At 42.2% G+C, this 19,272-nt stretch overlaps 1 protein-coding gene across 1 annotated transcript in view; it reads right to left on the reverse strand.

Moving 5' to 3' along the window:
• The window catches only part of cabin1 (calcineurin binding protein 1), a 365,306-nt gene that overhangs the window by 301,101 nt on the left and 44,933 nt on the right, over nucleotides 1-19,272 (reverse strand). The window contains 6 exon segments of the mRNA XM_052032487.1: nucleotides 13-125; nucleotides 6,243-6,393; nucleotides 10,193-10,429; nucleotides 11,179-11,373; nucleotides 13,045-13,194; nucleotides 15,481-15,668. Coding sequence (XP_051888447.1) covers nucleotides 13-125; nucleotides 6,243-6,393; nucleotides 10,193-10,429; nucleotides 11,179-11,373; nucleotides 13,045-13,194; nucleotides 15,481-15,668 — 1,034 coding nt within the window.

The raw sequence follows: 19,272 nt of genomic DNA on the forward strand, positions 1-19,272 counted from the left end.
CAGGCTACTTACGTAGAATTTAAGCAACGCTCCATCAGAGTTACAGCACCAGGATCTCCGTCCCAGATATTCATGCGCTGTGTTCAGTAACATTAGAGACGAAGGCAGCATTGGAGTTTCAGGATCTACAGAAAACAGAGGCTTTGAAAGGAACATAAACAGGAGAACTGGAGAAAAGCATCCCTTGTCATGAATAGTAACAAGCACAAATGGGTTATGATGGGGTAGTGGTTGAGGTACTGAACTAGCAACCAGAGTTTTGCATTATTGGCTCATATTCAAGTATTCCAATCCTACCAGCAGCTAGGGAAATTAAATTTAATTAGACAAATAAATCTGAAATTAAAGAACTAGTATCAGCATTGTTAAGCATGAAACTACTGATCTGACATCAAAACCCACCTTGGTTCACAGGGAAGGAAGCCTGCTATCGTTACCATATGCAACTCCAGACCCACCAGTTGACTCTTAGCCATCTCTCAGTCAGAGGAAATTGGGGTTGAACAACAACTGCTGGCATTACCAGTGAGGTGCACACCCCATGAACGAATAATTTAAATAAAAACTAACTAGTCTCATTAGTAGAAAGGACACCAGTATCCCAGGGTTGAGGGGAGAAAATCAGTCAAGTTTCCAAATCTCAAACCATCCCACCAGCAACCTGAGGAGGACTGGGCTTAGCTGCACTGAGAATACAATGTGGCAAGACTACTGTCTGTACTTCTAGACGGAAAATGTCCACTTAAGATATTGGAGCACACTCACATTGCCATACAAAGTAGCTGCAGAACAGGAAAGGGTGAATAATTCTTCACAAAGAAAAACAATTCAGATATTTGTGATTATGCACCATCTCCAGAATCCTCTGGCTACCCAGTGACAAAGGTTATGACATGGCCACACAATAAATCCCTAAAGTTTCCTGCACCACCATAGTCATCTCCCTCTACTCACCCATCCAATTCAGGATCTCTCATGCCATCAGTACGCTCGCAATCTCAATGATCTAACAAACCCTGAGCTGAGTTTCCAACCCTGTATCATTTCAACCACAAAAACAACTTCTTCTGCTTAAATTTCATCCAATGAACTTCTGAAGTCCTCTGATACCTTCAAATTAAATCATTACAATACTCTACAAGCTGGCCTCCATGCACCTCTATCTGCCCCAGAATTCTGTCTCATCTTACCCAACCCACCATATCCTACTTGCTCATGAGGTCAAGCGTGATGAAGTCAGTCATCCACTTTACAGCCGCATAAAAGATATCACATGTAGAGTGAAAATAATGAGAACTGGGAAATCTGGAGATCGTGGTAAGTATAGGGGACCATGTAATCAAAAAACATGTGTGGACAGTACAAAGTGTAATGCAAAATGGTTAAAATCTTAAAATGGTTGAACTATGAAGTTATAAGTTATTGTACAGTCATATAAAGCACAAGTTCTGTCTTATCCTCTGGTACATCACCGGTAACAGGCTTTCATTCACAAAAGCAACCCTCCATCATCGCCCTCTGTCTCTTATTTCCAAGCCAATTTCAGACCCAGTGTGCTTTGGATCCCATGGGCTCTTTCCTGTGGACTATCCTGTGCCAAATCCACACATCTCTTAATACCCCTATCTTTCAAAACTTGATCTACTTCTTCTTTGAAAACCTCCAGTGATCTAATCTGAATGACCTTCTGAGGTAGGTAGGGAAGTCCAGAGTTTCACCACACCACAGCAAGAAATTCTTAGGTGTAAATGACTGTCATCAAATCTTGTAACCATGTCCCCTCACTTGTGATTCTCCCACTATTTGGGTTTCCACCAGGTGCTCCGGTTTCCTCCCACATTCCAAAGACGTACAGGTTAGGAAATCGTGGGCATGCTATGTCGGCGCCAGAAGCGTGGTGACACTTGCGTGCTGCCCCAGAACACGCTACACAAAAGATGTATTTCATTGTGTGTTTTGATGTACATGTGACTAATAAAGATATCTTATCTTACGTCACTTCTACAATACTAAGGTGTTCAATTCTGGTCACCACACCTCAGACAAATAATTTTGTTTTATTAACTTACAAAATGATGACTTTACTGCCAAGGCCAACATTTATGGCCCATTCCCAATTACCCTCAAGTTACTGATAGCGAGCCATCCTGCAGCTCAGTGTCAGAAAGGCATTTCTACAATGCTATGGAATGGGCAATAAATGCTGGCCTTGCATAGGCATGAGCCATAGGTTCCCTGGATTGAATGGGTTGTTGCAGTTTTTCCCAAAGAGCTTTTCATGATATCCTTGAATCTTTTTCTCTGTCTGTCTGATTATCTCTTTCCATGAGAGAACTTACATGCGTGGTATCAGGCACATGAGTGACACCTCTGTCCAGTGGAGCATTCAGAGTCTAATTAAGGCCTCAAAACTGGTGATGTTGGTCTGGGAGATAACTTTGATGTTGGTTCATTTATCCTTCCAATTTTGCAGAAACAACACTGGGCATACTTTTCCAGTGCCACGAAGTGAGTGACAAAGGTCGTCCAAGTCTCAGAAGTCCATAGGAGGGATCACTGCTGCTTGGTAGACCACAAGTTTTGTGCCAGGTCTGAATCCTTGATATCAAAGCACCCTTTTTCTCAACTGGCAAAACGCCATGCTGGTACATTGAATGTAATGGTGAATTTCATAATCTACATCTGCCTTTCCTGAGGGATGACTCCCAAAATATGGGAAGTGGTCAACACTTTCCAGGGTCTTGCCATGAGCCTTTATTGTTGGAGGGCATTGTATAAAGGGGGGCAGGTTGGAAGAAGGCACTTGATTACAGACATCGCGTGCAAAGTCCATCCTCTAGCATGCTCGTGTAAATGACTTGGAGCTCAGCCTCCAAACACACACACACACAAGCAAACATTACTTGCATACTGTAGCGTGACTACCAAGGTTGGAGAGCAGGCAACTCAGGTTGAAAAGTTTCCCATTAGTCCTGTAGAATAACTTCTCTCCAGCAGGAAGCTTATCTTAGGTAAGCTGCAACCCTGCTGTGAGAAAGACTGAAGATGATGTCACAGCAATGACGCAGCACTGCTTGACACTGATCTTCACTAAGATTGGCTCTGCTGCGGAGCCTTATGGACCGTGAAGCAAGTGCAAGATGGAGAAAAATTTCCATGGGCAGCTGAATTTGAGGAGGGTGTCCCACAAGTTGACAAGAGTCAAAGGTTTTAGCGAGGTCCAAGAAGGCCACGTACAGTGATTGGTGCTGCCCAGTGCATTTGAAATTGTTGAATGGTGAAGAACATATCCCCGTCCCTCGAGGTAGACAGAATCCATGATTCATGGAGTAGCTCTTCAGCCATTCAGCCACTGGGAGGAGGCAGGTGAGGAAGACCCTGACAATCACTTTTCCTATAACAGATACCAGGGAGACTCACTCTCCCACCCCCCAAACAACCCCTGTAATTACTACAGAACATTGAGCACCTGAAGTACTGTAATCTCCAGAGCCTTGGACCAAGAACTGGATGGGATTACTCTGAATAGCTTGCTACAAGCTAGAATGGATGAAAATGAACCAAGTGGCCAGCTTCTGTGCCATTAGTTTTGTGAAGATTTGTCCCATAAAGTAACATAAGTGGCAGTGAAATTTGCATTGCTTTCTGGAATCAACTGGACACTCAACATACATCTAACGATGCATTGTATGATGCCACACTTACAAGGAACTGGTTAACCATGCACAATTTCCTCCTAAGGATTAAAACCACTAAGGACTACATGTAGCTCTGCATCGCTGATTCAGGTTACAAGGCAGTTGGGCAGAAATTAATTAGGTTCACCTGGAAAGTAACAAGCTAATACCAGATACAATATAGAGGAAGTTTGACTCAGCAGTGAATAGCCTACAGATAGTAAATTTTAGGATTATATATCAACAACAACTGGTTGGGTATAGTCATATATAGCTATATAGGTCCCTGGTCAGACCCCACTTGCAGTATTGTGCTCAGTTCTGGTCGCCTCACTACAGGAAAGATGTGGAAGCCATAGAGAGGGTGCAGAGAAGATTTACAAGGATGCTGCCTGGAATGCGGAGCATGCCTTATGAAAGCAGGTTGAGGGAACTCGGCGTTTTCTCCTTGGAGAGACGGAGGATGAGGGGGGACCTGATTGAGGTGTATAAGATGATGATAGGGTAGATAGTCAGAGGCTTTTCACCAGGGCTGAATTGGTGGCCACAAGAGGACATAGGTTTCTGGGGAGTAGATATAGAGGAGATGTCAGGGATAAGTTTTTTTACTCAGAGAGTGGAGAGTGCGTGGAATGGGCTGCCAGCAACGGTGGTGGAGGCTGATACGATAGGGTCTTTCAAGAGACTGTAAGATAGGGACATGGAGCTGAGTAAAATAGAGGGCTATGGGTAAGCCTAGTAATTTCTAAGTTAGGGACATGTTCGGCACAGCTTTGTGGGTCGAAGGGCCTGAATTGTGCTGTAATTGTTCTATGTTCTATGACTAGCACTTGTCAAAAAGGACTTCAATAAGCAGTTAGCATGGAACAAGAATGTGAGAAGCTGACAGAAGGGAAAAAAAAATCAGCTGATGGAAGAAAATATCATCTCCTCCCTAAAACACGGGTGATGCAATTTATACTTAAGTGAACCTGTTCATGGCAAAGTTGTGACCCAATTACATTTGGAAAGTAGTCTAATCATGCAAGAATACCCAAAGATAATCACATCACTGCTGCAAGCAAGATAATGGAGGAAAGGACGATTCTCAGCAGTAAGGAAGCAAATTAAGACTCGCAATTAGGCTGAAACCCAGGAGCCAGAGCGTCAAGCAAAATGTGCATCAATGGATTCAGCAGAAATAGGGGAAGCCAACAGTTGATATCAAGGTGCTGTGACTGTGTGGCCAGATTCTGCCCTAACTCCACCTACAAGTTTGCAGACAACACCACCATAGTGGGCCGAATCTCAAATAATGATGAGTTGGAGTAGAGGAAGGAGAGAGAGGGTCTAGCGACATAGTGTCAAGACAACAATCTTTCCCTCAATATCATTAAAACAAAACAGCTGGTCATTGACTTCAGGAAGAGGTGTGGTGAACATGCTCCTGTTTACATCAATGATGCTGAGGTGGAAACTGTTGAGAGCTTCAAGTTCCTAGGTGTAAACATCACCAATAAGCTTGTCCTGGTCCAACCACATAGAAGCCATGGCCAAGTAAGCGCACCAGCACGTCCACTTCCTCAGAAGACTAAGGAAATTCGGCATGTCCCTGTTGACCCTCACCAATTTTTATAGATGCACTGTAAAAAGCATCCTATCTGGATGCATCACGGCTCGGTATGGCAACTGCTCTGCCTGAGACCGCAAGAAACTGCAGAGAATTGTGGACACAGCCCAGCACATCACGGAAACTAGCCTCCCCTCTGTGGATTCTGTCTACACCTCGCTGCCTTGGAAAAGCAGCCAACATAATCAAACACCTCTCCCACTCCAGACATTCTCTCTTCTTCCCACTCTCCCATCAGGCAGATGATACAAAAGCCTGAAAGCGCATACCACCAGGCTCAAGGACAGCTTCTATCCCGCTGTTACAAGTCTATTGAAAGGACCTCTTGTACAACAGGATGGACTCTTGACCTCACAATCTACCTTGTTATTGCCTTGCACCTTATTGTCTACCTGCATTGCACTTTCTCTGTAACTGCAACACTTAATTCTGCATTCTGCTATTGCTGTTCCCTTGTACTACCTCGATGTACTGATGTGGTGAAATGATCTGTATGGATGGCATGCAAAACAAAGTTTTTGACTACCTCAGTACATGTGACAATAATAAGCCAATAACCAATTGCATGATCATCACATACAGCATCTTCAAACCTGTCAGATTCCAACCAACAATGCTGAAATAGAGGTCAATATTTAGAAACTTTCCCTTAATTTATGTTTAAACAATAAAACAAGTGAAATTACTAGTACAGGAAGTCCCCGACTTACAAACGTCCGTACTTACGAACCAACCTTCGTGGTCCCCGGGCCAAGTGCGCATGTGCGGCCAGGGCCATGTGCAGCCGCGATCCCCGGGCCAAGTGCACATGCACGGACACTGTTCCAAGTTACGCACAAAATTGGGTTACAAACAGTCTCAAAAACGGAACCCGTTCGTAACCCAGGGACTTCCTGTATGCCTAAATCCTACAAGATGTACTTGATTTATACTCAAGTTCAGGCAGTAATACTAACCTGAGTCTTCACTCTTACAATGCTGACGCCGGAGCGTGTCAAACTCCTCCTCTTCATGCTTTATGATTCTGTAGAGGGTTATCCAAGGCAGCACTGATGACACATTGGGTTCTTTGGCATCTTCTGCTATCCCCATGCTGTTGTCAATTATCTATAACAGTAATCAGATACACGGAGACTCTGATAATTATTCATCATTTCCAGTGTACAGTTCTGCTACCATGCAGTATACGGTCACTTCTGCAGAGAATTCATAAGAAGCCAAAGGCATCACGCAGTTGATAAGCCAAGACCTCATGCAACAGCATCAACCTGCACTAATATGGTGCTTTTAGCATGGTACAGCAGTTGACAATTGTGGGCAAACAACTAATGCTAAAAATCCAGATCGTGTAGAAGCCAGCATAGATCAGCAATCACAATGGCTGTGGATAGATCCTATAGAAGGACAAGTAATAAGCAATTCTCTGATATCTCAAATTATCTTGGCTGATCTTTATTCTGTCACCAGAACAGATGACAAGTCATTAACCTCATTCTAGTGGAATTATGACATCAGCAACAATAACATGCATTTATGTAGTGCCTTTAATGTGACGAAATGTACCAAGACACTTCACAGAAATATTGTCAAACAACAATCAAATAAAAATGGACCTTGCAGGTGGCAATTTCAGGATGACCACTTAAACTACAAGATAATTTATAGAAAATAGGTGTGTAAAGAAGCATTCCGTGGCTAAAAGAGCCAATTGGAAAAGGATGGTTCCATTTCACGATACACAAGCACCAGTACAAGGACAGGAAAGAACCATCTCTGGGTCAAGACCCACCCAACCCAAATGAGGAAGAGCATCCAAGCAGAAGTGATAAACACGGCAGCTAAAAGGTTTTGAAATTTGTATGTCTCAGGTTTACAGATTGTTGGCAAAAATAACATTAAGCCTCAAAATGAAAAATTAAACACCTCACAAGGGTCTGATGGATTAACATTTAGGGAACAAATACAAATCTGGAGAAGAAATCTGAAATGACCATTAAAACAGATGGAACATTTAGTGGAATAGGTTTATTCTCCATTTTCTACAACAAAAAACACAGCATCTTAAATAAAATAGATGCAATAACTGTACAGAGCAACCAGATGCAGCAGTACATTCTGAAACACTTAAAGCTCAGAACTCTCAGCAACTGGAAAGAATAAAGAACAAAGATGGGGTGGACAAACTTTAATTAGGCACAACGTTGTTAAGGAAAAGGAACATAATTAGAATTTTAGAAACTTCTTTTCTTAACCACTCTCTCAGTATTGAGGATGAATTGCTTCCACTCCAATTCTGTGGGTTCTGAAGTGGTCGATGAGGCCACTGTGGGACCCACAGATGGTGTGCCTTCCTTTTGCCACTTTCACTGAGCTTCCTTGTGCTTCTGAAAAGTTCTAGAGACACAGTCTGAGAATGTACGTGTTGTGCTAAATTACCCCTTCTAATACATATTCATTACAGAGAACGACACTGTGTTGGAGAATTCAGAAAGGAAGGGGGTGGAATTCCAGAAAAAACCATCTTCAAAAAAGGGGGAGGTATGATATAAGGTGGCCCCAGGACCTGATGAGACGTATTCTAGACTGCTACAGTAGACAAGGGAGGAGACTGCTGCACTCTTACAGATTTTCTAATCTCCAATGGCCAGAAGCCAGGTGTCATGTGAAAGGAGATCAGTGAATGTGATACCTTCATTCAAAAAGGGGAACAGGGATAAGCCAGGTGATCACAGTCTGGTGAATCTAACATCAATGGCAGGGAAATTGGAAAAAATTCAGAGGGACAAAATTAATCTACACTTGGAGAGGCAGGGATTAATAAAAGATAGTCAGCAAGGCTTTGTTAAGGGGAGATCCTTTCTGAGTAATTTGACTGAATTTTTTCAAACCGAATTAACTTAGTGTGTCAGTGAGGGTAGTGAAGTTGATGTTATCTACATGGACTTTTGTAAGGCCTTTGACAAAGTCCCACATGTAACACTGGTCCAACAGATATCTGCCCCTGAGATCCAGGAAACTGGATCTGAAATAGAATCTGAACCACAAGGAAACAATTACGATTCCCATCACAAACCCTTCCTGCCCTGGCTATGTATTTGACCTCAGCATAGGGGAGTCTAAAACTGGAGGCCATTGGTTTAAAGTGAGAGGGGAAAGATTTAAAGGGGACCTGAGGGGCAAATTTTTCACACAGAGAGTGGTGGGTATTTGGAACAAGCTGCCAGAGAAAATGGCAGAGGTGAGTACAATTACAAAATTTTAAAGATATTTGGGCAGATATATGGATAGGAAAGGTTTAGAGGGATATAGGCTAAATACACCATTGATGCACCATAGAAAGCATCCTATCCGGATGCATCACGGCTTAGAATGGCAAATGCTCTGCCTGAGACTGCAAGAAACTGCAGAGAGTTGCGGACACAGCTCAGCACATCACGGAAACCAGCCTCCCCTCCACAGATTCTGTCTATACTTCTCGCTGCTTTCATAAAGCAGCCAACATAATCAAAGACCCCACCCACCCTGGACATTCTCTCTTCTCTCCCCCTCCCATCAGGTAGAAGATACAAAAGCCTGAAAGCACATACCACCAGGCTCAAGGACAGCTTCTATCCAGCTGTCATAAAACTACTGAACGAACCTCTTGTACGATAAGATGGACTCTTGACCTCATAATCTACCTCATCACGGCCTTGCACCTTATTGTCTGCCTGCATTGCACTTTCTCTGTAACTGTAACACTATAGTCTGCATTCTGTTATTGCATTTCCCATGTACAACCTCGGTGTACTGATGTGATGAAATGATCTGTATGGATGGCACGCAAAACAAAGTTTTTCACTGTACCTCGGTACATGTGACAATCATAAACCAATTTACCAATTGGATTGGTGATAGGAGGCGGAGGTGATAGGGGGTTGTTTTTGCAAGTGGAAACCTGTGACCAGTGGTGTACAGCAGTAATAAGTGCTGGGACCCTCATGGATGTGAATCTAGAATATATGATTTGGAAGTTTACAGATAACACAAAAGCTGGTGGTGATGGGGAGAAGGGTAGTCTTTGGCTACAGTTCAATATTGATCAGAACTGAGAAATGAGAAAGAGGGAAGTCAAGTTAGTTTAATAGAGGTGGTGGGGTGGGCAATGGGATGTCGGTAATAGGGTGAAATGATGGACAGCCCCATTGAATGAACAGCAGATTGGAGTTTCATTGTCTATTCAATTTTGAATCTTCGGAATTCTTCATGTTGGAGGTCTGTGGATGCTCGGTATATTCAAAATTGGGATTGACAATTTTTTGTACGTGAAGGGAATCAAGGGATAAGGGATTGGTGCAGGAAAATAAATAAATGGAAAATACATTTTAAAGAGACACACAAAGATACCATTTCTCAAGCAGAATAGTTGCTGAAAACTAAAAGCAGAAATTGCAGGAAAATCTCAAGTGAGGTGAGAAGAACAGAGAGGGTGCAAATTCTTGGAGGCACCCAAGACAGGTGCATCAGAGTATCAAAAGTTACATTTTAGACGTATCAGGTTCTTAATGTGAGCTCAGGATTTTAACAAGTGAGCCAGATAAAATGTACATGCATCGAGATACATGAACTTACCCAACCAATTCCAGACATAAAGTGCCAATTTTTCTGGTTTTCTTTTCTATTAATATTAATGCTATTAGGAAACAAATAGACAAGCCCTGCACATAATTAAGAACCCATTCTAATGGAAGCAAGAAAGAACGTATCAAATGGATACTGGAAAGAGGCAGTTGTGTGGGAAAGAGTACCTCAACTATTCAGTTGATCCAGAACTATTTTTGGATTAACATAAACAAACAAGAAAGGACCTCTAAAAGAAGTGATTGAAAGTAACTGAAATAGATACGTTGCATTAAATAATACCTACCTGGATGAGATTGTTGGCAAATCTGACAAAACAAGGGTTCATAGCCTGCTCCTCCAGGATACTGCTATCACCAGACAAAGAGTAGTCGATCCCAGTCAACAGCTGAGTCACTGTTGAAACCCACTCTTCCTTTGAGGATGAAGATGATACGTTGTTCATCTGTTGAATGGCTTCATTCAGTGCAACTTCAGAACACTCCAAGCACTGCCTGTAATCTTTCAGCTTTAGTAAGGAGTCCTAATAAAAAGCGAGAGTAAGAAGCCATTCATCAAACTATGGAAGTTTTTTGGGAAATAGTGAAATAAAAAAACAGAAAGGAAAAAGCTTTCCAAATTGACTTGTTACCCCACAGTACAAATTTAACAGTAAGTTTACATTGTAGGAATAGGGTACGCACACTATTTGGTTGAAAGACATTAGTACATCTGCACATTATTGAATGTTTTATAAATATTCCACATACTGATACACTTATGTCACCAGTATTCATCTGCTTGCAACGCAGAATGTCATTTTAATTCCTAAATAATGACACTTTGGAGGCTACATCCAGGACATTGTTAAAAAAGATCTCTGCCATAGTATCAGCCCTGAAATCAATGATGAACTTGAATCAGGACACACTGACTCTAAGTTATAACTTATTCAGGATTTTCATATCTGACCAAAATCAATGCAATTGACTCAATTCTTTGATGGAAAATGGTAAACTTTTCAGATAAGGGTGGATTCAAATCCGTTCCCAACAAGCAATCCTTATGTAACTCCTGCTAATTAAACAGACTGATGGTAATCAAATACAGGTCCAGGCTGCATATGGGATAGGAAGAGGACACTGTATACAAGCCTGCTTTAAGTTGTCAAGGAGCACTCCCACAGATTCACAAAGTAAATTGTTTTTATCGTGAAAGTATGTTTAGCTCTTCCTTTTGGATGAGCAATGCCAGCTGAAACACCAAAATGTTGAAGTGAGACATCTGGATTACCTGCAGCAGGAGGAGCTGAGCAGGTCGCTCAGGGATGGATGTAACAAATTCGAGGGGCTTTGTTCTGCCAATTGCACCAAGGGACAACGTGGGTCGCAACAGCTTCACAACCTGGTCATATTCACCCATTTCATACAGTCTCTGAACCTCCTCTAGGCTCTGGCACCTCTCAAGCGACTTGAGTTTTTTATCAATCTGGTATGAGCAGAGGAAAAGAATACACAGTACCATTAGAGACTAAACATTGGGGAACCCCAAAAACAGGTACATGGATCAAACTAAATGACATTGAAAATACTTCAACACAGCTTTAATGAGCATTGGCTACTTCAAAATGGATTCACATTAGCCGTTAAAACTTTTGCAATAACCATGTTTTTGAGTTACAAGATTAGTAGGCAATCATTTAAAACAAAGTTGCTTAGAAACTTCTCACAGAGGGTGGCGAACCTCTGGAATTCTCTACCCCAGGGGGTTGTGAGGCTAGACCACTGGGGGTATTCCTCTAAGCAGATGTATTTTTTTGTAAAAAGATCAGGGAACTGAGCACTATGGGGAACTAGAACAGAAGAGGAGAGGCGGCCTGGGGCAGATCAACCATGATCATATTGAATGGTAGGGCAGGTTTGAGGGGCCGTGTACTCTACTCTTCTTCCTATTTTCTTGTGTTCACGTGTTCTTTGATTGGTAACCATACAAACCAAAATAAGCTTCTGTACTTGCACTATGCAACAGGATTGGTTACAAACTGCAACATGGGGGAATTACTGTTACCTTAAGGCAATATTTTTCACTAAGCAACAACAAATATTTTAAAAGCCAAAATAAATGCATTTCATTTCCTGTGGTGTCTAGTACAGAAATGCACAAAGCAACTGCAATCTAGTAATGAAAGGCATCCTAGTCTAACAGGGGAATTTCCAATCTCAGCTAGGAATAGCATACTGTTGGGGATGGAAGTGCATTGTATAAAGAAGACAACAGACAGGGGTAGGGACAGGTATACGCATTAATTCAAATGTTAGTTACAGGTTTGCTTTTGGCAGCTGTAGAGAGTTTCATATAGGTTAATGCTGGGTGGTTGAATTTGCCACAGTATTGGCGGGAAATCAAAGGACAGCAAGTACACGCCTACACTTGGAATCAAAGTACTTGGAGTGCAGTCACCGACTGGCCGCTGGTCTTTCCTGACTTTACTAGAATTGATTGTTGCATCCAGAATAAGAAACGGAAACAGATGGGATTAAATGCTAAGCACCTTCACTTAAATATTTTTGAGCATCTTTTCCTCAATGTTGAACTGACATCCAATCACAAAATGATTTCAGATACAATTTCTGCCTAATATGATCTAAAAGTTGAACTCATTTAATTTGGTATGATACTCCAAATGCAAAGCTTTCCTGGGCAAAGTTGCAGCAGAGGCATTTTCCTTTTTTTGTTAAACCTCCCTAGGAGCCAACAAAGTAAGTAACGAGGGATGATGATGTACAAAGTTACACCATCAATGGAAAAGACTAATAGCTACACTCCCACTGGTTGGACTCTCGTAGAGAAAAGAAACACAGGGTTATGCATGTAATGCTCCACATAACTCTGTTGAGGGTAGTGCGGAGAACAGGGAGGGAACGTACCTAGCAGATGTCTCAAGTTTGGCAATAGCACGATGTTTACAGACTAGGGGATGGCAGCAAGTAAGCTGCACATCTGCTGCACTGCCATAGAAGTGGTGCTCAACACATGGATGCCAAATGAGTGATGGTAAATTAACACACCAATAAACATGACCAATTGCATAATAATCAACTGTCAACTCTTCTGCTATTGTTACCCAATATTTTCATTACAGAAAGAAAAACTTTGTACCTCTTCTAGCGATATGGCGGAATCCACGTGTAAATTCGGCAGTCTGATGGTGAAACCATCACCATTCCTGCTGCCCACCTTAATCCCCATTGAACTGCAAAACAAACTAGTGCAGATATCATAGCTCTCTAGAGCTTGTTCCATATCACCCTGTGAAAGAATACATTGAAACATCAAATTGGTGGGTTTGAATCCTACTCAAACTGATTAATATAAAAACACTTTCCTCCATGAACAATTTCATTATACATGCCTGCTCACAATTTGACATTATTACAACAGCTGACAGGCTCACAGTTTGCACTATTTCTGCACAACATCTGATCTAGCAAGGCAAAAGTAAAAAGGTGCAGCATCGTACAGTATTATGTGATTCAAGATTACACTCAAATGTTTTAAGTTAGCATTCAAAGAATAAAGGCAATTTGCACAGCAGATTCTCTCCAATGAACTGAAATTTGTAATCTTGTATGACACAATAGTACAGCATGCCACTGGATTGGGACGTGACTTTCACCCCCGTAAGAAGGACACTAAAAGGTAGATAGAATTTAAACCTGATAGATGCAAGATGATGCAAATTGGCAAGTCCAATAAGGGTAGGACATATACCATAAGTGGTACCACAAACAAGATGCTGATTTCAGTCCTGATTGAAGGGATTGTCTAAATATCCTTCAGAACGGAAAATCACAAGGATTCATAGTGCTGAGTGAAGAAATTTCAAATCAAATCACTCTTTAACAGCATTAGATTAAGAACTGTAATTCACTAGATCTGGACTTCAGCCAGAAAAAAAATGGCTCTGAATATCTACTATATATTAAATTTTGCAGGTTTCCATGAGACCAATTCTCCAAAGAGTATGGCCCATTCTATTTAAAATCTCTTTTATGGCCAGTCCTCTCATCATGGAATGAACCTGGTGAACTCTTGTTGCATCTCCCATATTATAAATATATCCTTCCTTATAAGTGGTCGCACCAAAAACCTACAGTTGCATGGTCCAACCCTTCAGTGATTATTATTTGCCTTCTTAATTGGTTGCTGTACCTTGATGCTAACTTTCTGTGAATCTTGTACAATGACACCAAGATACTTTTGAATGTCATTTACCAGTTTCACACATTTTCAAAAAAATATTCTGTTCTTCCCCTCAAAGAAAGTGTAATGGAACAGAGGGACCTAGGAGTACAAGTGCATTGTTCATTGAAAGCAGCATCACAGGTAGACAGGGTGGTGAAAAAGGCATGTAGCACACCGGCCTTCATCAGTCAGGGTATTGATTATAGGAATTGGGACATTATGCTGCAGTTGTACAAGTCATTGGTGAGGCTGCACTTGGGAGTACTGTGTACAGTTTTGGTCACCCTGTTGTAGGAAAAACACAGTTGGAAAGAGTGCAGAAAAGATTTACAAGGATGTTGCCAGGACTAGGGGGTCTGAGTTTTTGGGAGAGGTTGGCCAGGCTAGGTCTTTATTCCTTGGAACGTAGGAGAATGAGGAGCAACCTTATAGAAGTGTTTAAAACTATGAGAGGCACAGATAAGGTGGACAGTAACAGTCGTTTCCCCAGGGTAGGGGAGTTCAAAACTAGGGGGCATAGGTTTAGGGCGAGAGGGGAAAGATTTAAATGGGACCCGAGGGGCAACATTTTCCCACTCAGGGGGTGGTGCATATATGGAATGAGCTGCCAGAGGAAGTGGTTGAGGCAGGTATCATTTAGGAAGCACTTAGGTAGGTACATGGAGGGGAGGGGCCTGGAGGGGTTGGGCCAAACGCAGGAAATTGGGACTAGCTAGGTGGACAACATGGTTGGCATGGACTCGTTGGGCGAAGGGCCTGTATCCGTGCTGTATTGCTCTTTGACTCTGTGACTCTAAGTAGCTAATGTTTTCTTGCCACTTTCTCAGTGCTGAGGTCTCAGAGTACCATGGCCTGGAGAGCCATATTGAAACTGAATTCCCAGAGCAAAGTCTGGAAACTGGTGCAACTTTTACAGCCACAGAGTGGGCTTTTCAGGGTTCAGGCAAATCAGCAACAAAAGGAAGTTGGGAGCTGCCTGAACTCCTGAACTGCAGGGTACCTAATTTTTTTTTACAGCACTTAGTGAGCTAAGGGAAGCAGAGAGATCCCTCCAATCTAAAGAAACCTTTGGCTTTCCACCTCCTCCTTCCTGCCAAGATTGCCAACCCCACCCCACCCCATTAGAAATGTGGGCTCAGACTGCCCAGATTCATTTAAGAGGAGGAAATAGTTCTTGTAGCCATCTAGACGGTACTTCCCACTTTCCCTCAATTTAATGGAATTTTCAACGTGAACCTGGTTCAATTGCAGAAATAATTTTCCCCAATGCCTTTTCTATGAGCTGAGAATCAGAAAACTAGTACTCTTGGACTCTCTTACAAGCAACCCTGTTATCCAAAAAATACAAACCTGCAATGCCATGAATCGGGCTTTTAACCAGTACACTTGAACAACAAAAACCAGCCAGTCATTCTCGAACAGATCTCTCTGCGAGGAAGTGAAGGCCAGTTGAATCAGGTCCCCCAAATAATGGCTTCCTGGAAAGTCAGGACCCAGCTGCGCGGCTGTGTTGCTGGAGGTACATTTCCGAGGGGACACTGGAATAAAAAAAAATCGAGATTTCATGCAAGTAAGAAGTCAATTCCTCATGCTTCACATGTAAAGTAATTATTCTGCCATTCTACAAATGGAACACCATAACTTTGTTGTATTTGACTGTTTTAATTAGTGTTTTAACATGTATAGTGTTTAATACAGCTCAAGTGGCTGCACAAGGAATGGCCGCTTACTAGCTTATTGGTTCATCCATCAGGTGAATATGTGGTTTTTTCATTGGTTGGTTTGGCCACAGGTATCTAATAGGTTTCCTGATTGGACTTTTGTTAGCTAAAGATCATCTCTTATCTCAGGTATAAAAGGTGTCACTTTTTGTTAATCTCTCTCTTGCTCTTCCTCTCCCCTGGCCTGAGCTTCCTTTTGTTCCCTTTGTCACGGTTCATCAAAGCTAGTGCCATGTACTCTGTGAGACTGTTTCTTTGTTTTAAATTTTCCCAATAAAACTTTGTGAAGCACCAAGTTGTTTTCAACTCATTCCTGGACTCCTGAAAGACCTGTGGATTTGAAAATAACCGGATCCAACAAATTCAATCAGAAAATCCAGGAATTGACATCTGTGACGCCGGTAAAAACAAGCAGAACAGGAGTAAATTGCTATTTACAAGACTTTGGATCAAAAATACAATTTCTGACATTTCCAGATGATAAACTTGGGAGAAGGAGAGATGGTTTGAGGAGGATTGCAGAAACATACTGGAGAAAGTTAGTATATTTACAGAAAAAGCAAATAATTGGCAAATGAAGTTTAATGCAAATAAATGTAAGGCAGTACATTTTGGCTGGAAGAATAGGGAGTTGACTCACTTCTTTGAGAGTGCAAGTCTAGGTGAGGTAGAGGAACAGAGTATAAATGTATCATTTACTAAATGTTGCACGGCAAATTATCAAGGCCACAAAAACAAACAAGTTAAACACAAGCATTTACTTCTGGAGGGACAGGAAGAAAAGTAGGTGAGTTATGCTGAACCTGTATCAAACCTTGATTAAACTGATCCCAGGGAATACAGAACAGGAAAGGATGAACAGATTGGGTTTCTTCTCTTGAGAAAGTATGACTGAAAGGCAACCCAAGAGAGGTCTTTAAAACTATGAAAGGTTTTGATGCAGAGAGAATGTTTCCCCTTGTGCGGAAGTACATATACTAGAGGCCAACAATATAAGGTAGAAATCCAATAATTTCTTCCCCCTAAGAGTGGCGAGAATGTGGAATTCACTCCCTCAAAGAGGTGCAATTGTCAGGTACACTGGACAAGCATACAAGAGAGAAGGGAATAGAGGGTTACAGTGATAGATTTATAGATGAGGAAAGACAGGAAGGGACATGTGGAGCATAAATATGGGCATGGACTGGCTGCGCTGAATGGCCTGTTTCTGTGCCATATGTTCTCTGCAAACCTATTTAAAAATATACATCCATGCAAAGAAGCATTTTGCCCTGGGGTGCTTTGTCACTACAAAATTATATCTGTTTAGAATTGAGATGCTTCCTTTAAAAATAGCATGTAAAAGGGAGGAACTAAATCAGGACAAAAGTCTAAGCACAACAGATAGTCACAAAGGATGATATCCATGTCTGGACTAAATGTATGGAGGCAGAGGAGGCCAGCTTCGAAAGATTCAATGAGATACCTCAGATGGCAATCCATGTCCCCAGAGTCTATTCTCCAGGTTGTTGGGCCCAAAAGGAGTTTGAAAAGTTGATCCACTGACATTATTCACAGTATTGCACACTTAAGTGGTTTGTCTGTCAACCTGTGAACTTTCACCCCATAAACCCAAAACCATTGCATGCATCCCGGCAGCAAACTCAAAAGGGCCACCATACAAACAGCACAAGCAGCAGGTCAAGCACCAATTTAGAAACACTGCGATAGACAGCCCTGAACCTTCTGCCCTTTCTTGCTAGAGGAGCTGATGACTTCAGTCCCAATGGCAAAGGAAAACCGAGTCTCATAGCACAGAAACAGACCTTTCAACCCAACTCATCCATGCCAACCAACATACCCATCTAAGCTAGTCCCATTGCCCGTATTTGGCCCACATCCATCTAAACCTTTCCTATCCATGTACCTGTCCAAGTGTCTCTTAAATATCATTATTGTACCTGCCTCAACCACTTCTTCTGGCAGCTCGTTCCATAAATGCACCACCCACTGCGTGAAGAAGATGCACCTTGGGTACCTTTTAAATCTTTTCCCTCTCACTTTAAACCTGTGCCCTCTAGCTTTTGATTCCCCTTCCATGGGAAAAAGATTGTGTGCACTCACCCAATCTATGTCCCTCAAGATTTGATACACCTCTACAAGCTCACTCCTCAGCCTCCTTTGAATGAAGTCCTAGCCTGCTCAACCTCTCCCTATACCTCAGGCCCTCGAGTCCTGGCACCATTCTCATAAATCTTTACACTCTTTCTAGCTTAATGATGTCTTTCCCACAACAGGGTAATCAAAACTGAAAACAATACTTCAGGTACAAACTCACCAACATCTTGTACAACTGCAACATAACGTCCCAATTCCTAAACTCTTGACTGCCTTGATTGATGAAGGCCAGTGTGCCAAACGCCTTCTTCACCACCCTGTCTACCTGTGACGCCACTTTCAGGGAACTATGTACTTGTACTCCTTGGTGCCTCTGTTCTACAACACTCCCCGGGGCCCAACCGTTCACTGTGAAACTCCTACCCTCATTTGTCTTCCCAAAATGCAATACCTTGCATTTATCCAAATTAAACTCCATTTGCCATTCCTCAGCCCACTTACCCAACTGATCAAGATCCCTCCGTACATCCTGATAACCACTTTCACTGTCAATGACACCACCTATTCAGAGAGCTATCAGCCAACCTCATCACTCTATACAACTTCTAAATTCATAGAATGGTTCACTCTTCACAGAGACGGTCCCATTGCCATGGCTTCTCTCTTCAGCGGGCACAGGCTTTCAGCCACAACAAACCTGTGGTAACTAAGTGCTCAGGGTGACAACAAACACCAAAGCTGAACTCTACTATGGTCTCAAGGCAAGGGCTGCATTTATAGACCTTTCATCTGCCCTTGACACAGTCTAAAAGTTGCTTCACCTATTGTGGACATTAAGTATCTGAGAAATGCAGATATCCCTGGGGGATAAGATCAGCAAGGCACAAACCCTCAACAAGCACCTTCCCAAGGGATTGTCCTCATTTCTCATCACTTCAAGTACGTACATCAGTGATATGCTTGCCACAACATTGAGAAAATTGGCTTGTGTTGATGAAGAGGCACTCATGACACAGTTAAAAAGCTTCAGTGAGCTGGACAGCATTCTGACAGCAGATCCAGTTGTAAAGCTTGAATAGTTCCAGATATATTAGTTCCCTCTGTAGCAGCAACACTCACTTTCTTTTTGCATACTTACAACCTGGAAGAATCCACAGTGACTGCATTCCACCTCACAAGCCATGCATGATCCTTCTGTGGAGAGGAACTGTACCACGACCTATACCAATACACCTTGGAGCTGTCCCAACAGTCAGCCATCTGACAAGGATCACCTGATGAAGACTGTGGCCATGGCCAAAACGAGGATCAACTTTATCTGCAA

This window comes from Pristis pectinata, chromosome 17 (assembly GCF_009764475.1).
Source record: "Pristis pectinata isolate sPriPec2 chromosome 17, sPriPec2.1.pri, whole genome shotgun sequence".
Lineage (NCBI taxonomy): Eukaryota > Metazoa > Chordata > Chondrichthyes > Rhinopristiformes > Pristidae > Pristis > Pristis pectinata.